The following is a 20,495-nucleotide window of genomic DNA, read 5'->3' as shown; positions in this document are numbered from 1 at the left end:
CTTCAATCTCATTAGCAGGGTAATGGCCGGCCGAGGCGGGGGTTGTGCAGCATCAGCACACTGCACACTTTAGCTCCAGCTGCTCACACTGGCCGTTCACCGGTCTGTTGTGCAGTGTGGAGCCTGAATGGAGAGTCTCAGCAGCCGCTCCGGCATTTGCATTTGATGCAGACTTCTTGCAGACTTTGCAGCCGGTGTACTTCGCACCGCGGATGACTCTGAACTCGCGCTAACTTCGCTGAGGCACGGTTCAACACTTTAGCATATAGGCTACACCGGGCGAGCAGTTCTATTTTTTTTTTGTCTTTCTCCCTCCCTCAGAACATATTACGTAAATTTACGTAACTCGAGTTGGATGTGTATGTGTGAAAAGAGTCGCGTTTTGAAGAGGGACTACTTTCCATCGCGGACGAACACAACATCCGAGGCGCAGTAAACTACCGGTGCACGGTTCACTGCTTGAGCACGAGCCAGACGTCCTGAGAGCCCTGAAAGTGGCGGACCGATTCCGGGATGCGAATGTGCGGCGTTCACTGACCGACATTTATTTATTTTCTTACTTTCAACGCGTCGATTTCTCTTTTGTTTTTTTTTCTTTCCGGGGGGCGGCGTTCTGGCAGCACTTTGAAGCGTGCTCGGTCCATTTCGGCGGACTTTCTCGACACCGGCGAGTAGGGACCTAAAACTTGAACTCGAGATGTCAATTTTGCCTTTCACTCCCCCCATCGTCAAAAGACTTTTGGGCTGGAAGAAGGGCGAGCAGAACGGCCAGGAGGAGAAGTGGTGCGAGAAGGCGGTCAAGAGCCTGGTGAAGAAGCTGAAGAAGACCGGGCAGCTGGACGAGTTGGAGAAGGCCATCACCACCCAGAATATCAACACCAAATGCATCACCATACCGAGGTGAGGAGAGTCGCGGCGGCGGCGGCGGCGGGAGGTTGTGTTGTTGATGGTGGTGATGGTGAATGCAGCATCCCGCCCCCGGCTTGCTGAGGCAGGAAGCTTTTTTTTTTTTTTTTTTTTTTTTTAATCACCAAACTTCTCACATCTGCGGTAACCTAAAACGAAGCTGTAGCCCACTGTTCGCTTACTGTGACATAACGGTAATCGCCACCACCTCTTAAAGATGTACGTGACCCTCGTTCAACTTAGTTGACGTAAATACAACTACTACCACCACCACCACTGCTACTGCTACTGCCACTGCTATTGCTGCTGCTGCTAGTCCTGTCAGAATTGGGCTCCCCCGGTGCGGTGGCGGCCGAGGTAACTATCTATACTTGGTCGGCCGGCTATTGACAATCACAAACATCTTCCTCGGTTGAACTTTCCCCGCAACTGTCCGTCATGCAGCTCCTGATGCGGACCCACTCGCACAGAAGGCTCGTTTTGTGTCCCGGTGTCACACTTTCCAACTAACATTCGCAGGGATTAGTGTCGTTGGAGGCGAGCGGAGGGGGTGAATGGAGGAGTGCATATGCTTTGCAAGAGCACGAATGGATTCCAAGTTATATAACTTGGCCTTAATCTGGGACGCTTTCTAGCGTTGTGGGCTGGGTTGCGTCGGTGGCGAGTGTGTGGAGCCGTTTCTCTCCTTGCACGCCTTTCCCGACCCGAGCAGCACGTTCGTTCTTCTCTCCAGACATCATTCGCCAGAGAAAAGGCAACTCGTGGAGAGGAACATGTGCCAATGACATTCGCCGGGTGCACGATGACAGGCCTTAGCGCTGTGCGTTCGTTCTATTTGTAAACATGTTGCACCATAAGCCTCTATCTCCAGTGCAGTGGCGGTTAGGTAAGAGGTGTAGAGATGTGGCAAGGGCTGAGGCGAGATCGCTTTGACATAAGTTGCATGGATTGCTTTCAAAGCAACAACTGCAGAAATGTCAAAAAGCATTGATTCAGCAATTGCTAAATTTAATAATTAGGGGAAGAAAAAAAAATCAAACAAAAACTAAACATCGTCGTCATGTGACTTGAAAAACTGATGACTTATGTCAACTTTATGTTGCAATGGCACTTGAAATTTTGAACAACTTTTTTTTCCCCGCAAGCTGCAAGGTGTCAGACTTACATTGAAAATGATGCCATACACATTTATGTAGCATACCCAAATCAGCAAAATAATGCTACGACTGAGTGGATATTACGAAGTACATTTCACTTTGCATTTGATTAGTAGTTTGGACTTCTCTTTTCCGAACTTATCTCTTCCTCTTCTATTTTTGTTTGAGCACCTCAGAAACTACCTTACCACACAAAGTTTGCTTTTGAGAAAGATACTGCTTGTAAGAGTTATTATACAACACTGAATCATTCCAACAGTCCATAATGACGGAACAACAGAGTGCCATTTTCGAGGGCCCGTTTTTTGCGATGCCCGTCCACGACTGCATTCGCAGTAGCTCGTGTCTGCAATTTGGATTTAATAGCACACTGCGTGTCGGATGGAAACTCAACTCCACGCTGGACACTCCCACATTCTTCATTGCCACAAGTGCGCATATCACAACATGCACGGGCTTGGGCCGGCGTTTGCAGCTAAGCCTACCCGGAAAGTTGAATAGCACTTGCTGTGATCCCGGTTTCATGTTCCTCACCGCTAATACAGAGGGAAGAGGCATAGTGCATTAAGATGACCCCTGATCGGAGCTTGCTGTCAGTGTGGCCGAACAGCGTCCCTGGAGAGCTGCTGTTTCTATTTTTTCCCCCCACGATCTGGCTCAGTGACAGCAGCTGCCGGCGTGTTCTGGCTTGTCCTCAGGGAGCTCAGCTCCTATCTATGTGATACATGTACTCCCCGAGGAGAACCCCCCCTCCATGGCATTCTGCCATGATGCTGAGTGCGGACAGATCCGGCCTTGTGTAATCGATTGACCCGAAAGCTGCATCAAGTGGTTGAATATCAGTTTAGGGCTGAATTGGTCATATTATAAAGAAAAAACTCTACCGTGTTTCTAGGTAATTACTTAGTAAAGGGAATCTCTGTAAGTTTTGCAAGTTGTATTATTCCCTGAAGGTTCCGCAATGTCAGATGGTAAATTGAAGGACTCAGGAGTAGTTGCCCCTGCTTCTTTTGAATGTCTTTAGACTTTAGGAGTTGGTTTGTCTGGTTTCTAATATTTTCTGTGTCCTTTAATGTTTATGCATTTTTCTGTCTCTTCGCCAGGGTCCTTTTTCTTCTTTCTTCTTCGGTCACTGTTTTCCTTCTTTCACTGACGCAATAGGAAATGTACGTTTGGTGAGATCTTGTTGGTTAAGCCAGATTAACAGCTTCCTCAAAAATAATGGGACCTTTAAAACACCAAAAAGCTGAAGTAAAGCAAAAACCCCTTTCATCTCATATCAGAATCTGATTGGCTTTGCTCTAAAACTGGAGTCAAGGTCGATACGCTTCGGTGCGAGGACACAGAGTCATTGGGCAGTTAGAGACCCTAAAGCTATTTACCAGCCCCCTGGTATAACTGAAACAGCCGTGGCTTCTGTTTACAAATGCTATGTGACTCCTCTTGAGCAATAGCAGGAAAGTTAGATGTGAGTAATTTCTTCTCGTTTGAACTACACGGCCTACCGCAGTTCACACTCACATCCACCCCTCAGATACGGGGGAAGCAGCGGATTTTAAAGGACGCAGTGTAGGCCTCGACGTTTGTGATAAACTTTGGTTTTACAACTCAAAGAAAAAAGAATATGTATGGATGAGTGAGAAAGAAACGTCTCTGGATAAAAGTTGTGGATGTGATGGGAAGAAGCAGCAGAGCTCTACATAGAAACACTGCTGGTCGAGAGAGAGACATGAATCCAAATGCCTCTTTTTGTGAGGGGCTCTTGTTGAATGGAGTGAGTGTTTAACCTTGCAGTGTGATTTGGAACCTGAGGTGATGATGATGTTCGTTGTTGTTGCGTATTAGTGGTCACTGGAAAAATTGATTTCTCTCTCTGGATACCTTCATTTTGGTGTCTTCTAATGAAAAAGGTGACGTTTTGGCCTGGTACCTCAACTAAATTGCAAAAATCGAAAGAAGAACGGCAAAAAAAAACAAAACAAGCGCAAAACAAGTCGCTGCAGGCTCACCCAACGTCCTCTGTGCCCACCCACACAGTTCTGTCTGCGCCAGTGCCTGTCAGCAGGTCGCCCTTTGAAAAGTCAGTCAGTCAGTTGCACAGTTTGTAGCCCTGGTGTGGTCGTAGCTTTATCGGGCTTCCACACCGTAATTATCCATGTTGAGTAGGAGTTGACAGTCGTGAAGAGTTGTTCTCAGTTTGTTGAATTTTTGCTCATGCTATGAGCGATAGAAGGTTCTCTTTGAGGTTGCTGATAATGCTTGGGACAAATGAATCACCGCCTTTGGTTTGATGCTGCAAGAACTGCTTAGATTGTAGTTAAACAATTGTTAGTCATTGATTTCTGCCACAGTAGTAGAAATGCTGTATGCCGTGTTTTCTGTGTGGGTGCATGCGTGTGTTTGTGTTGTGTTGTGTCTTTTCAAAGAGCCTAGGGGAGTGGATTCCTCGCTACGATCCACTTAAACTTTCTCTGAGGTTGGGCTTGTGCAGGGGAGTGCTTTCGTCTCGTCTGCACACAACCCCGCTGGGAGCAAGTCTGCTGTCTGATTCACACTGCTGCATGTCAGGGCAGGAGGGACGGGGGCAGAAGGAGTCCCAAGCACACAAATAAAAGATGTGATTAAACCAGAATGAGTAAGGCGATTGGGAAGAGAGGAAAGCAGGGCAGGGCAGAGTTCCCGCAACGTTGTTTTACTGTCTGTGAAATCTGTGCGCGGTCATAGGACAAAATGTACAAGTTTGTTTGCAAAATTTTTGAGACACATGACTTGAAGCTATAGCAAAAGCAGAAAGTGCAGCTTTAACCCAAAAAGATCATTAGCAGGAGTACACAAACCCCGAACCATTGAGACCTTATGGAAACCTGTGGTCAGTAATTCATTTAATACTCACTTTTGGATTTTAGCAATCTTATCAAACATACATTTTAGACTTTTTGTGATCACAGTGAAATCAAAATGTGATTCGGTGAATAGAAAGTTTGATATTTCCGAAGTTAGTCCGTGAAAAGCAAGGACAGACGACTAAAAAATATTTTTTACGCTAGAACCATAATTGCACTGAACAGTCAGGAACCAGACAGACACAAGGGGCATGGTCTGTGGAATTAAGGGGAATAGTGCAGTGACTGCAGAATGTGATTGTGTTGAATGTGGTGTGAGTGTTGTGTGGCATATCGTTTTTAGTATGGTTTTTAGTATTTATTGCTCTTTTTGATACGATGCACCGATGGAAGGCACTTTTTAAAATTTTGTTGCACGTCTGTATGACAATAAAGAATTCAATTCAATTCAATTCAATTCAATTCAATTCAATTCAATTCAGTTCAATTCAATTCAATATGTTCACCATTGAAGGAGGAGAGATGGTTTTCCTGCAGTAACAACACGGTAGGATGACACTCTGACAACGCACCATACAATGGCAAGTATCCGTTATAAAAGAGGGCTGTTTCATTCACACTTGAAACGGGGAAAGAGAAAGACAAACCAGAAAACCAAGACTTAGACGGAGGAAGAGAAGGAGACGGAATATTTGGCACGAGGAGGCGTGTCGGATTCAAAGGCTTATCACACAGACTGTAGTCGGTGTGGTTTTCATGCAACGAAAAAAAGAAAGGAAACACGAATGGCTGCGATAGAACCGGTTTGTTCTCCAGCCAGACTGCAGTCCAACATCAAACAGAACATGTCTGCGTGCGCACTGGTGACAACCAACTTCAAAGACTGACTGAGCCAGACACATTGGAGTTACTGTGTCAAGGAGACATGGGCTGTCAAAGCCAGACCAGTCTGTCAAAACCTACACAGAACCTGTTTCTAAAGGGCTAATTTAGCCTTTGGCGCAGTGATATAACTGCCACCTGTGTATTTGTTGTCAATCATTTGGCCAAAAATCTGCATTTTCCGTTGAATGTCCCTTGTAAGTCCAATGCAGTGCATAAACGAGTGCCATTTTGAAGCAGCAAGACGGAGAAGTTCATGCTTTATGAAGCTGGACTTAAACTAAAACGGGATCAAGTTCTGACTTGGTCCATATTCAAACAACATTATGAGCATTCAAGGCCACAAAAGATCTTTTCAGATTAAAAAAAAAAAAAAAAAAAAAAAAAAATTGATTGTTCATGCAGACCATCCACATCCAGCAGCTGAAAGCTTTTGGGAGAGCGTGTACTAAAGCATTCAGTACCGCAAATCATTCCATTGTGATGTCATAAAGGGCAGTGCCGCCTCACTCATTCCACTCCTAGGTTAATCACAACGCCCCCCTGCCAGGTCTTCTTTCCATCTTCTGAAGCTGTCTTGCCTTCTCTCTCTCTTTTGTTTGTCCCTCCCTAAACAACATTCTAATTCAATTAGTCCTGCTTGACTTGGCTTATGATTTTTATGTTGGTGAAAGCTTAACATACAACCCATACATTCATAAATACGAGTGTGTACTTGCAGTACAATAAAAGTCATTTGGTTTTCCTACTTTTAGGATGGTTCTCTCATATATATAAGAATATACATAGAACAAGGGTCTCGCTCCTAGTGTAGCTGCCATCTTGCACTGCCATTTTTTTAAGACAGCCCAGTACTTAAGGAAGCCTGCCTGACAGTGCCCTGAATACAAAACATGCTGTCTGACAGCCTTGCCTTACACATTTTACACAATGGACGTGTAACTTGAGTTGGGGATGAAAATAAAAGTAAAAAAACAAAAAACAAAAACGGAATAATATGGAATCTTTAAACTGGATCTTGTACGAGTAAAAAGCAAAGGCTCGAGCTCGCAGTGGTGCTCACTTGGGTAGTGTACACATTTCAAACATGAGTCATACGAGACAGTATTGTTCTACGGGGATGAGGTGCAGGAGACATTTGAGGTCACTCAGAGTTTGAGTGTGTTGTCTGTCTGTCTGACTGACTGTCGCTGGCTGCTCAGGTAATGTCAATAAGCTGGATTTAAGATTCCAGTCGTTCCTCTGAGGAGCTGAGACCTGCTGGGAGGAGACTGATGCAGGTCGGCTTTCCAGTGTGATGTCACGCGTGCGAGGCATTCTGTCCAACACAAACGCACAGGAGTCAGTCTCGCTGTGATTCAGTGTGTGTTGTCGCACCTCTCTTGGCATGTGCGTATCTACATTTCTCCACTTTTGCATGTGTGTGTGTGTGTGTGTGTGTGTGTGTGAGGACATGTGCTCGCCTGGTTAGTCAGCAGTAAGGAATGCTCTCTCTGCCGGCTGGGGCCTTGATGAGGGCGTGGGCTGCTGTTTGGTTTTTCAACTTGCATTAAGGGGTGGAGGAGTTTTTAGAGAGAGAGAGAGAAAGAGGGACGGCTCTGCTCGCTCGGCCTCCTCTCGGCCCCGGCCCTCTCACTCTCTGCGGGGGAGTGTGTATGCACAACGCAGACACGTTCACCAGACAACAAGCCTGCCTTTGTGCTCCTCTGGCCGCCACCGCTGCCGCCACCACCACCACCACCACCACCACGGATACCACTACTGCCTCTGCTCAGCTGCAACTGGATGTATCCAGGAAAACAAGTTGCTGGTGAAGGAGCAGATGTCTAGGGAGGCCGGATGGGAAGGAGGAGATGGTTGGTTAGACAGGTCAATGAAAGTTGGTTGATGTTATCAAAGACGCGCCATCCAAGTCAGAAAAAGTAGCGGTCAGGACGAGACTTGGGTTGGTGTCCTGCTTTACGCGTCTCTCCAAGTGTGAAAGCCTGAACCAGTTCAATGTGATTCACTAAAAACCAACATTTACGTCTTAAAGGTGAAGTGTTCATCGACATTTCAGCTGGCACATGTGAAAATGGCAGCAGAGATACGAAATGGCCTCACTTAAAATGAGCGGTTGTGTTCACACGAATCAAATGAATTTTTGACCTTAGTGTCCATTCATTCATCCAACAGTTCACACCGCAACACTAATAGCATTGTCACCCTAAACACACCCAGATTTTCTGCGGATGCAAGCGGCAGATGGTGACAGTTTTACTTCCACCTCTAACAGACCTTACCCCATGCCCACTGCCGCCCATAGTGTAAGCCAGGTGACAGGTGTGTGGCGACATTCGCTTCCCTCAGATGAAGAAATCATTTGTTGGTTAATAATGCTGTGTAGTTGACAATGTGCCCATTGTCATTGAACTGTTATATAAACAAAACCATAAGCTGGAAACAGAATGGAGCAGGATGAAGTTGGATTTCATCTGACTGGTCAAATCTGGTCCGGTGGCTAAACTTGAACTTGTCTGGTTTCCTGGGCACTGACTCATATGGGAAGTTGATAGCTTGAAGGAGTTGAGAATGACCTTGGTGGTTCAAGTTTCGCGTTGTCGCATCTTTCCTGGCTAGACTTGAATTGAATTAGAAATATGAATGAAGATACTGTTGATGCAGTGGAAGGACTTGTCCTCACTGCCCTACTCTATGAAAAAAACAACATTTGAAAAACAATGGGAAAAAAAAACAACACAGATGCCTTGCATCTGGAATCACTCACTGGTTTTAATCCAGATTGGGAGAAATGTGCTGCTCTGCTCATTGGACATTAACCATAAAAAGTGATGGCTCCCTGTGGTCCATACTTCTAGTTTTTCGACTTCAGCCTGTTATTTGTCTTAAATCCTTTTCTGTCGCCTGTCTGCTGGTGTCATGTTTCACATTTGGTCCTTAGCGGTTCTCAGAACACTGGAATTGTATGATGACCGAGGGGAGTGCAGGCAGGCTTCTCTCACACTCTATTCTTGGTTCCCTTGCTTCACCACACCCCCCGCCCTCCTTGTGTAAGAAATGGAGAAGACTGATGGCTTTTCCAGAGTGAGTGGGAGGTGTGTGTGGAAAAGTTCCTCTCGTCGAGTTAAAAACGCTATTGGAATGTACACACACGAGCCGGGAGTTTATTTTTTTTGTTATCTTCGTGATTATTCCTGGCTCAGAATGACAGAAAGCTCTGTTTATGAACTAAATCTCTTGTATGTTCTGGAAAGTGTAATTATTACTGTAGTCAGAATCCAAGGTTTTACTACCTCTCCCTTACTGCACAGTCACAGAACTTCTTCTTGGTACTTTCAAGAAAGGGTCTAGAGAGTAAAATTTGCATCACAATGTTTGAGATTGTCTTTGGTGAGAAAATGCTTTAACTTCCGTCCAGACTCTAAATGTGTCCTTTTTGATGTCTGCAAATTACCAATAATTATCTTTCAAAACATGTATAAGTATTCAACATTTTTCAGTTCATTTTGTCTTTCATTGAGCCATATCAAAATAAGCTAAGATAGGTAGATGGAGGCCTATTATTGGTGGAAATAGTTTTAGAAATTAGTTTTTTGGGGTTTTCCAACACTGTAACAAACTGCTTTGAAGAGTTTAGTATTTAGGTTTGAGAACTTAATAAAACAGGAAATGATGCGTTTAAGTTTAACAATGAGTTGTTTATTCTCAGTCCTGCAGTACTTGTCGACAGTTTATTAGATGAAGTCATTTGAATCCTCCTGAGCCCAGTCCAGTCTTGTCAGTTTTTTCTTCCAGCATGGTGGGAACAGTGGGAAGACACAAGTTCCGAAAGCTAAGCTGGAATCTTTTCTGTCGTGCCAATCGCTGGTGCTCTGCTGCAGAACGAAAAAGAAATGCCGTGGTTCCGTTCAAAACCGTTTCATTACTGAAGCCATTTAAAATGTTGGGCAGCCAAAACAGCGGTTCAGCATAATCAAATGGAGAAACCACTTGTTCCTACGTCAAAGTAAACCACTCGGCATTCCTGTCACAATGCCATTACAAGAGCGTGACATCATAGGGAGGGTGTGGAAAGTGATAAAACTGTGCCTGCCTGTTTGTCTGCGACTCAGGGTAGAAACAGGCTAATTAGCGCTTTGCTGCTAGCGGCAGGTAAAAACTCAATGAGCTTGCACACCTTTGATATTGATTCTGTGCGCTTGGATCTAGATGAACTACGATTGATAATGCTTTGCTTTCATAGTTATGCTTCAAATGGACCCCTTTGCACGCGGTAGATAACGGAAGGCCAATTTATACCGTGGGACTCAACTTGAACTCTTATCAAGTCCCTCTAACTCTTTACCAAACTTAATTTAGCTTGTGGTCAAGGTGTAATGACCTGACCTCACCCTGTCTATACCTGATGTCCCGCTGGATACCCTAAATATTTCCAAACCACAGACATTGTACGTGCTCGGAGGGTTCGACACAGTCTTGGACTTGCTGCAAACTTTTGCAGGCATGACCACTCGTTTGAAAGGAAGTCACGTCGACGTGAAGAATGAATCACACAGGTTAAGTGTGTAATATTCTAAGATTTAGAGAAGGAACAGCAACTTGGAGTAGTTATCTTTTAGATTGAGCTCTTTCACTCCCCCTCCCCCTCCCGAACTTGCCAGTGAACCCTAAAAACGTAATATGTTATCAGGCAGGCTTGATTGTCCACACCAGGCTTCCTTAGAAATATGCCGGTGCAAGATGGCAGCTAACTGGGAGCAATGGCCTTGCTCACTGCATGTTCTTATATCTAAATAAGAACTGCTCTATGGGTCGGAAAACCAAATTATTTTAATTGTACACTTTATTGATGTATTTGTGGGCATTATATTAAGCTTTTACCAATATAAAAATCATTAATCAGGCCTAATCTTTTACACTGGACCTTTAAATTGAGAAATCAAAGAGACAGCGTCCACAAAGCGGTGCTGGAGAGTGCTCAATGCAGACGATGCAGATGTGGGTCAAACTGCAATCAAACGAGACAGAGCGGCAAAGTTCCTGATTGCCAAATCACACCTCCATCGATTTGTGCCGATCTCTGATGTAGCCGAACATCAGCTGACAGACCCACTAGATGAAGCGTCTCTTCCCTCTGTCTCACTGGAAGACTGCGGCCTCACGCCAAATGCCATTGAACTGCGCCGCTGTTGGTCAACAGATTGGCCCCGGACTCTATGAAAGGCACAAAGGCCTGCAAAGGTCTGTCCCGTCCCCCCCTCCCTCCTGCACACACACACACACACTCTCTTCAGCGAGTTGTTGGTTGGAGGCAGGGCGGTGGGGATAGTGGGACAGTGGGACAGACGGAGGGGGTTTAGGGGCCCTCGTCGCAGACACTCTGAGCTGCCCTGAGCTGTTGGGACAGACTGCCGGCTCTATTGTCCAGCAGCAGCCTCCTTTCTTTATCTGCCATCCACCCCCCATGCTGCCATTAGTGGACAGATTGTGTGTGTGGTGATCTTCGTGTTTACACACTTGGTAGCATGAGACGAAAGCAGAACATCTGAAAATGCTCCTCTCTTTGAAAATGAATTTTAGAGATAATAACGTCCTCAAGTGGACGATGCCTTATTGTGATGGTTAAAGCAAAAAACTCTTCACCTCTGACATGAATGATTAGCTGAAACCTTACTGGAGGTGGTTTTTCAGACATGCTGACACTTCACATTTACACGTCGCTGGACGTGACACACGGGGATCACGTGACCAGTTCACTTCAAGTGAAAATGGCACGTTGTGTTTGGACAGAGGAGGAGACGGAATGTTTTTTTTGCAAGTAATCAAAGAGAAAAATATCACAACCATTCTTGACAGCAAACAAACAACAGCAAACGTAATCCTCATAAATCTTGCGGGATGAGATTTTATGAGATTTTACTGCGACTGACTTCCTTTTAAGGTCTGATGATGTGCAGCGATCACCAGGCCAATGTTTTCAATAATAAGAATCTCTCTATATGTCATTTAACTTGAGGAGTGAGCTTGTTGTGATGTTATAAAAAGCACTGCTAGCTAACTGTTGGGCAGCAATATGCTATCATACACCGACCACACCCTCACACAGGTGTTTGTTCTGCCCTCTTTTACTTTTTTTTGTCCCATCCCGCGCGTGTGGAAGTTTTAGTTTCAGCTTTCTGAATATTTTTGTGGGAGGCTGTAAACAGGCGGCTAATTTCTCTGAGGTTAAGGTTAAAATTGATATAATACAGGGCCATTAACTTCGTAGTCCATGGCAAAAATGTTTTGCCCACAAGGAGTGTGTTCGCGTTGTTGTTGTTGTTGTTGTTGAGCAGTGTGCTGGAAGCCTGGCTTGGTTGAAAACACAGCGCACAACACTGCCCGTGTGTGTTGTGTGTCTGAGTCAGTGTGGACATTCTGACCCACTCCCCCATCTGCAGTGTCTGCTGCCTCTTTGTAAGTCAGCCAAACACAACCACACACACGCAAACAAACACAATTTATCTCCCAGGTTCCCTCAGGCCTATCAGCACTCTTGCCTCCCCACTTTCATCCTTGCACGTCTTTCTTTGCACAGACAGTGAGTCAATGTTTGTCTTCCTGTGAAGTGCAGTTGGTTGTTTTTTTTCATCCCACTCTTGCTTCCTTTTGCACATGTGAGTCTTGTGTGTGTACCCAAGTGAGGGATTGAACTTCAGTAGACACCTTTTAGAGCCAGCGAGTCACTGGATGTGCTTCCATTATCATCCCTAGAATTGCACAAAGCCTAAATATCACAATGAAAAACTGGTAATAGAAACGCCTAAACTTCAATAAACCTCTTAAATATGGCTTAAAAGTTTTGACGCTGTGATGAGGTGGTTTTTCCAGACGTATCGATATTGAGGTATATTGCAAAAGCAAAAGTGTCATGGAAACACTTTTTTTTTTCGCACTTACGCGTCACCGGACGTAATGTACGGGGTCACGTGACCAGTTCACTTCAAGTGAAAATGGCGCGTTATATTTGGACGGAGGAGGAGACGGAATATTTTTTACAATTAATCAAAGAGAAAAATATAATAACTATTCTTGACAGCAGACAAAAGCAAACGTAAATCTCATAAAACCTCACAGGATGAGATTTTAGGAGAATTACGCTTATACGCTTCTCACCATTCACACCATTGCCATTGTACTGTGTCGGAATTTTAGAACTGTCCCTTTTTATTTTGCGAAAAAACAAAAAAACTGGAATGGAAACGCAGCTACTGCAGAATGTAGTTCTGCTTGCAGTCGATGTTTCCGTGTGTTTTGTTTTGTGTTCTTTTTTTTTTTATTTTCATTTGCTCGTCTGGTGCACATTACCGCTTCAACACACACTGGTGCTTGGGGAAAACATGTTTGACATGTGGTTTAGTCCATTTGAAAGGGGACAAACAGAAAGTCACGTCAATCCAATACATTTTCCTGCCACAAGGAGGAAATGTGACTAAGTTCCTTTTTTCCCCTTCTCCTGTTTGTTTTTTGCCCTCACTCAGGCGTGACGGGATCAGTGTCAGGACAGCAGGATTACAGCCACAGTTGCTGCGTGGTTCATCAGTCTGCCCCCTTGCTTTTGTCAATGTGTCCACGATTCAGCAGCCTACACTCTCACATCGCCACCAGCGCGGTCGAGTCAATGCTGCTAGGCTCGGTACGATATTACAGTGAATATATACAGTATGTCTTTTTGCTCTTTCATCCAACCGTTGTCATTTCAAGAATATCTAGTAACGACTCCTAATGATAGCTACAATGAAGAACAGCGGCTGCTGTTCAGCCTGTCTGGCTCAGGCCACAGAGTGGAGCCCCACCAAACACCCACACAGCAGCCGAGGCCTAATAATGCCACACCACAGACATCAAAACACCCCTGTCTGACTGCGCAGCAGCACTGAAGAGTTGTTTTCTGCTTCTAAATACCATCATAAAACCTCATTAAATGCCCACTTGGGCATTGCCATTAACTATGACTTAGAGTTGAGCTTATTTGCACTTTTGCAACTTCAGGAAGCGTCGCCTGTCTCCATCTGTCTTGTCTTCATCGATCTCCTCTGATTACTAATATCTTGTGTTTCCTCTTGTCATTCACACATTTCAGTTCTTTACCCAGTCAGGGGAAGTCTGAGGCTTAATGGAAGCTCCAGTTCAAACTTTTTGTTGTTGTTGTTGTCTTCCTAATGGCTTCTGCTTTGTGTTGCACTACGCCCATTAAATTAAAATTCTTAGTTAAAGAATGATGACAATATCTTTTGATAGTCTATTTTTTTGATGTTATGGATAATTGATAAAATTGATAGAATGCATATTGTCTATATACTTAGAGCCTGGATGGTGTCAGCTATGTTATGTTATGATTCGTTCATGACTGTGAACTAAATTCACTAAAGGCAAGCTGCTATATAGTGTTTCTATACAGAGTTTTGTGATGAAGGTGGTTGCTGGAGCAGTCGGGTGCAAACCCTCAAGATGTTGCTTCTTGTTTTACTTTACCAACAGTCTCTGTTCATGTGGGCTCCCCGTTGTGCTTCCCTTCAACCTTTTCTTGCATGAAAATTTGAAACGCGCTTTTTTCACAGAACAATTTTCAATGTAATTTTCATTTTCTTCCATTCAAGTCATGTTTGTTTTTGTAATCAATTAATTTTACCAAGTTGCACAAGATGCCACTCACTCAGTGACGCAACGACGCAGCAGCTGATTCTCCCAGAACTTGAGGGGAGGTTATTTCCTTGAGGTCTATTCTGGACTCCGTCACCAAACCGATGACGCCCGCTTCCCTCGCTCCAACATTGCCTGTGCTCGTCTTCTTTGAGAGCACAGACGCTAGTGAAAGGCTTTGATATGAAAAATTAAAACGCCGTTCTGCGCTTGCGGGGGATATATAATGGTTGACCTAGATGGGCCACTGCCGAGCCTTTAGTGGGAATTGTACACAGCCTCGTTTTTTATTTGGAAGAGAAATCGCTCCTTTTGAAAGAGCTTTACCTCAGCTGAAAGGAAAACCAACCACAACATACAGGACCGTCGGCTGTTATAAATGGGGCCCTGCGGTGCCACGCATTCACCAGACGTGGTGGAATTTAAATATTTAGCAAAGTCCACGGAAACGGTTCGGTATTCCCACTGCGAAAATCGTGTCTGTTAATACGTCTTGTTCTTCTTCCTCCGCGTATGAGAGCGGCTGGATGAGAGACTAAACTACTGACATCCACAGGGACGTGAGTCCTCAGTGGCGCTTGCGTAAGATCCCCCCCACCTCTTTCATGGGTCACTGTGCTCAGAGATTAGAGTCCAGACCAACATTATGGCAATCTGCAAGTGTCAAACAGCTGCCCTTTACTTCCTGCCAGCCCAAATCCTCACTCTACCTACAGGAACTGAAGCCGCTGCTTGCAGATGTTATACAACACAATGAAATTCCTGTTATACATACTGTAATCTCATTGTGGACTGTTTATTATTAGGGCAGTGCACGCAGCTGGAAACCCTCGTCCTGGGAGGTCGGGTCACGGCCCAGACTGAAAAACATCCCCACACGCTTTGTGTGGCATGTGCAACGTCAGCTCTGACAGGAAGTGCAGTTTGTTGTTTTTTTTTAGGGGAAAAAGTTCAATAAGGGTGTAAAGCACCCAGAATATATTAGAAATGTGGATGAAATTAAATATGTTACAACAAATTTGAAATATGTAACAACATCGCACGGGAAAAAAAACTATCGTTGCTCTGAAAATGGCCAATGTTCCACCTGGTTGGAGGTGTCGCAGGTTGGAGTGCCCTTTGTGACATCACAATGGGTCAGTTTCGGCGCTGCGGAGCAAAGTGAAGCAAAAGAGGTGTAGGACGGACGCTCCTGATGCCCGTCATTAAGATCTCGGCTGCTCTGCTGCTTGGTCCGCAGGTCTCTGGACGGCCGCCTGCAGGTCTCCCACAGGAAGGGCCTCCCTCACGTCATCTACTGCCGCCTGTGGCGCTGGCCCGACCTGCAGTCCCACCATGAGCTGCGGGCGGTGGACCTGTGCGAGTTCGCCTTCCACACCAAGAAGGACGAAGTGTGCGTCAACCCGTACCATTACCAGCGAGTGGAGACGCCAGGTAAGGGGGGGCGGAGTCAGACGAGTCGCAGGCTTTCAAAGTGTCTGCGCTACTTTTTTTTTTTTTATGTCTAAATGGTCGTGTCTCCATCTCTGTGTTTTGCCTTGTTTTCTTTTTCTGGATCAAATGAATGCTACTGGTGTCTGTGTTGCAGTGCTGCCTCCCGTCCTGGTGCCCAGACACATAGAGATCCCCAGCGAATTCCCAGTTCTTGACGACTACAGCCACTCCATCCCCGAAAACACCAACTTTCCAGCCGGCATCGAGCCACAGAGCAACTACATACCAGGTATCGGAACACCTTCCAACATGACTCACATCGGCTCTGTTTTAACAGAGCAGTGACCTCATGGCATTCCTCTACAGTGCAGCGTGATGAGCCAATCCCATGGTGATGAGCCGGTCGTTTTTAAAACGCCGCCTCACACGGCGAGGGTTCCTCCACTCCGTGGTCGGGGGGGCTTCTCTCTAACCTGCACACCTCTCAGTGTTGTCGCACCCAGACTTTTTCACGCACTGATGCCGCTGAGACATTCAGATCTCAGGAGCTCTGGAAACCACTCCCACACACTGATGGCCTGTTGGAAAATTTGGGGTTCACTGTCCACAAGGTTTCTTGAAGGCAGTCGTTCCCAACTGGTGGAGTCTCAGGACCCACGTGCACAGCACTTCAAATTCACTCCACAAAAATGAAAAACGCAAGCCCACTTTCTTTTATGTCGAGTAAAGAAATCTCCTGCAAAATAAAGGCCCAACATTTTCTCTATAAATATATACATATATATACTTTTTTTTTTTTAATTTTCTATTTATAAAAAAAGAAAAAAAAGGGAAACTGCCCGTGAAGCTGTGACCCAATCAAATCAACTCCATGATCCACTTTTGGGTCATGACCCACCAGTTGATAAACACAGCTTTAAGGCTCACTGAGTCTTTGAATCTTGAAGTTCTCCTTAATGATTTCTACTCATTAGCTGCTGCAGCAGCAGCTGTGTGAACGTGACAGTTTCTTGGCTCTGAAGGCGTGAAAGGGGATAGAAAATACGCACACGTGCCATCATTTTTCCTAGCAAGTTGGCGTATCTTTTTTTTCTTCAAATGGGAGTAATATGACCTCATTATTGTCGCGGATTGACAGCATTTATTTGCCGTCTCTCCCTCTTCCCGTCCTGCGTTGATTCGGCCCGCCAGTCACAATAAAGCCGGCGGGTCTCCACCCACGGCAGACCTGGCCTCGCTCGCACTTGTGTTGTTCAAAGGCTGCGTTTGTGTTTGTCCCAGAAACGCCGCCGCCGGGCTACCTCAGCGAGGATGGAGAGACCAGCGACCACCAGATGACCCACAGCATGGACACCAGCTCCCCCAACCTGTCGCCCAACCCCGTCTCACCCACACACAGCAACTTAGGTCTGTGCGCTCGAGTTGTGTGTGTTTTTGTGTGCATTTGTGTCTGTCTGCAGTTTGCCCTCTGGGAATTCTCTATTTGATTTAAGTCCATTTTGGTAAGAGGAAACCAGGTGATGAAAGGGGCCTTTGTCTGTCCTGCAGCGTGTGAGCTGTTCAGCCTGTTTATTCGTTTATTCTATCAGGACGGGAAAACGCCGCGGGGGCTTTGGCTTGGAAGCGGGCCTGGTTGGGGGTGGAGGGAAACGACAGGGGGGGAGTCGGGGAGTGAGAGAAAAAAAAAAATCCCACTGCCGGGTGTCAGTTGGCTGCGCTGTCCCGCTCTGGTGCGAAGCTCAAAGCCAAGGACAGCAGCCGCATGGAAGGGGGGAAAAAAGGAGAAAATTACCAGAACCAGTGGAAGTTACTGAAAATGATCATGGATTTAAACCTGCAATTTGCTCCGGTGTCCTTCCAGTGAGAGTTAAGTTTCCACAATTTGTCCGCGCAAAGCTTCTGGGAAAAAGCTTTGTGACGCAAAAAGCCGCGATATTATTTTCTTTGGTCATGGACCAGAGCACAGCCACGTCGGCGCCACGTTCTGCTCGTTCCGACTCTTCTCCGCTTCGGCGGCAAGTGAATGCTGTCATTGAATTGAATTGAATGGAATTGAATTGCCTTTATTGTTATTGTAGGACAGCAAAGACACATATCTGATGTTATTTTCGTGTGATTTCACATGCGTCTTTAAACCGACCGGTACCCTTTGTCACCTGCAGCGCCACATGCGTTAATTCTTGCATTAGCTTGCTTTAAGGTTCAGCGTGTAAATGCCCTAAATATGAAATGCACTGTCAGACGAGCTTCTGTAAATATCGGGCTGTCTTAAAATATGGTGCAATGGCGCAAGATGACAGCTAACTGGGAGCGAGACCTTTGCTCTATGTATATTCTTATATACTGTATGTGAGAACTGTTGAGAACAAGTGACTTTTATTTTACTGCAAGAATACACTTACCTTAATGTATTTCTTGGCAGAATGTTCAGCTTTTCCCAATATGAAAATCATAAATCGAGCCAAATTTGAACACAGCGGACCTTTAAAACACACAGTCCGGTCCAGTGCGTAAACTTCCCGTCTCCCTCCCTCCCTCCCTCCCCCTCCTCATCTTTGAATCAGACCTCCAGCCGGTGACGTACTGCGAGCCGGCCTTCTGGTGCTCCATTTCCTACTACGAGCTGAACCAGCGGGTGGGCGAGACCTTCCACGCCTCGCAGCCCTCGCTGACGGTGGACGGCTTCACGGATCCCTCCAACTCGGAGCGTTTCTGCCTGGGCCTGCTGTCCAACGTCAACCGCAACTCGGCGGTGGAGTTGACGCGCAGGCACATCGGTAGGAAGAAGCATCCCCGCGCTGTTGCTTCTGTGTATGAATGTGTTATAAAGTGACGTCTGAAGAGTTTGTCCCCCCCCCCTCACCTCCTCACCCTCCCCCGCGTCCCCGCAGGCCGCGGAGTGCGACTGTACTACATCGGGGGGGAAGTGTTCGCCGAGTGCCTCAGCGACAGCGCCATCTTTGTGCAGAGCCCCAACTGCAACCAGCGCTATGGCTGGCACCCCGCCACCGTCTGCAAGATCCCTCCAGGTGCGTGCGACGCCGTGGACACGGAGACGAGCTTTGTCCGCTTCACTGCCGCTGTTTGTGCAGTCCTTCAGTCTGTCTGTCTGTCTGTCTGTCTGTCTGTCTGTCTGTCTGTCTGTAGATTCTCCTCTTTCAAAGCTCAGTGCAACATTTCAGACCTCGGTTGACTCGTGTTCGGCCCGCATGGTTTTTTCTTTGTTTTTCTCCAATCGATATTTTATTGAGGATGTGTTGATGCACAAGAACTCACCTGACCTCGTGGTGGTTTATCCTGAGCTAACGGGCGCGTCAGGATTGTTTTCTTGCACTGCACTGTTGTCTACTTTTTCACGCCGTGGCCCTTCAAACGAACCATTAGCTTCTGTATGGGGACCCGATTCACAAGCCAACAGGCAATGGGACAAGACATGTAACGAAACATCACCTTTCAGAATGACATTTTCTCACTTTTATTTGCTATTCAAGAATTGTTACTTTTTTTTTTAAACGCTGTATTCAACAATACAATGGAAATTGTCAATGGACTGTTGACAGATAACAGAAAGGCAGACAGCAGAGCAAAAGATATCAAACATCTCGCACTTGTGTGTTGTGTGTTTGTTCTCTGTCTCGCTGTATCGCTGATCAGAAAGACAAAATCAGTCTCTGATCCGGTGAACTTCTTCTTGTGGCTGGTAAACGAGGCTGCGTTCACACCAAGTGCGATGCTGCAGTGAGAGAACACTTTATTTTGACCACAAAAACGCGTAGCAGGTTCAATAATGCGTCAATTCCTAGAGGGAAGTGAAACTATTTTAGCAGCTGGCTGTAAAACAGAAGGCTCAATAGCGCTTCTGAAACTCTGCGTGTTGAAAAAGGAATCGTGCGAAGCCTGAAGTCGTCTGTTGCTATTCATCCATTTATGAACGTATTCACTGTTGATCTTCATCAGGGTGCAACCTGAAGATCTTCAACAACCAGGAGTTCGCCGCCCTGCTGGCGCAGTCGGTCAACCAGGGCTTCGAGGCTGTTTACCAGCTCACCAGGATGTGCACCATCCGCATGAGCTTCGTCAAGGGCTGGGGAGCCGAATACAGGTGAGCCGCCGCGAGTAACGCACGCACACACACACACACAACGCGTTCCCTTTCCCGAACAGTAAAACCCCCCACGGCGAGGAGCGTTTTTGCCCCAGAGTTGCAGCGATTGGATCAGCGGCTCTTACCAAAATAAAAGCCTCACACATAAACACAGACGATTAAAGCAAACGCCGCGTGAATCACATCCCGCAGCCCGACCGCTGCCGCCCTCGGGCGTGTGCTCGCGCTCGGTGTGAATGAGGCGGGTGACGTCGTCGGAGCGCCTCATCAATGAAAACAGGCCCGGCTTTGGCACGGACGGCTATTTTTAAACAGGCGCACATGTGGCGTGACAGTCAGACTTTCCCTTTTCCGTGCCCTCGCCGTTTCCCATCAGGTCTGACTCACCGATAGATAGCGAGTGAGAGAGGCAGAGAGAGGGAGAGAGAGGCAGAGAGGGTTCCCTTTGTTGCGCCAGTCGTGTTCAGACCAGATGCCGACATGTGG

The 20,495-nt window shown here is 46.2% G+C and overlaps 1 protein-coding gene across 1 annotated transcript in view; it reads left to right on the top strand.

Annotated features, from left to right (window-relative positions):
* Positions 1-454: 454 nt before the first annotated feature.
* smad3a (SMAD family member 3a) overlaps positions 455-20,495 on the top strand; it is a 22,582-nt gene continuing 2,541 nt past the window's right edge. The window contains exons 1-7 of the mRNA XM_076019887.1: positions 455-900; positions 15,711-15,904; positions 16,059-16,193; positions 17,186-17,311; positions 18,469-18,681; positions 18,796-18,933; positions 19,862-20,006. Coding sequence (XP_075876002.1) covers positions 698-900; positions 15,711-15,904; positions 16,059-16,193; positions 17,186-17,311; positions 18,469-18,681; positions 18,796-18,933; positions 19,862-20,006 — 1,154 coding nt within the window. The 5' untranslated portion in view covers positions 455-697. The remainder of the gene's footprint in view (positions 901-15,710; positions 15,905-16,058; positions 16,194-17,185; positions 17,312-18,468; positions 18,682-18,795; positions 18,934-19,861; positions 20,007-20,495) is intronic.

This window comes from Nelusetta ayraudi, unplaced genomic scaffold (assembly GCF_046127955.1).
Source record: "Nelusetta ayraudi isolate G7.1 ecotype Tasmania unplaced genomic scaffold, CSIRO-AGI_Nayr_v1 ptg000002l, whole genome shotgun sequence".
NCBI classification, from domain to species: domain Eukaryota; kingdom Metazoa; phylum Chordata; class Actinopteri; order Tetraodontiformes; family Monacanthidae; genus Nelusetta; species Nelusetta ayraudi.
This window is presented reverse-complemented; position numbering and strand designations above follow the sequence as displayed.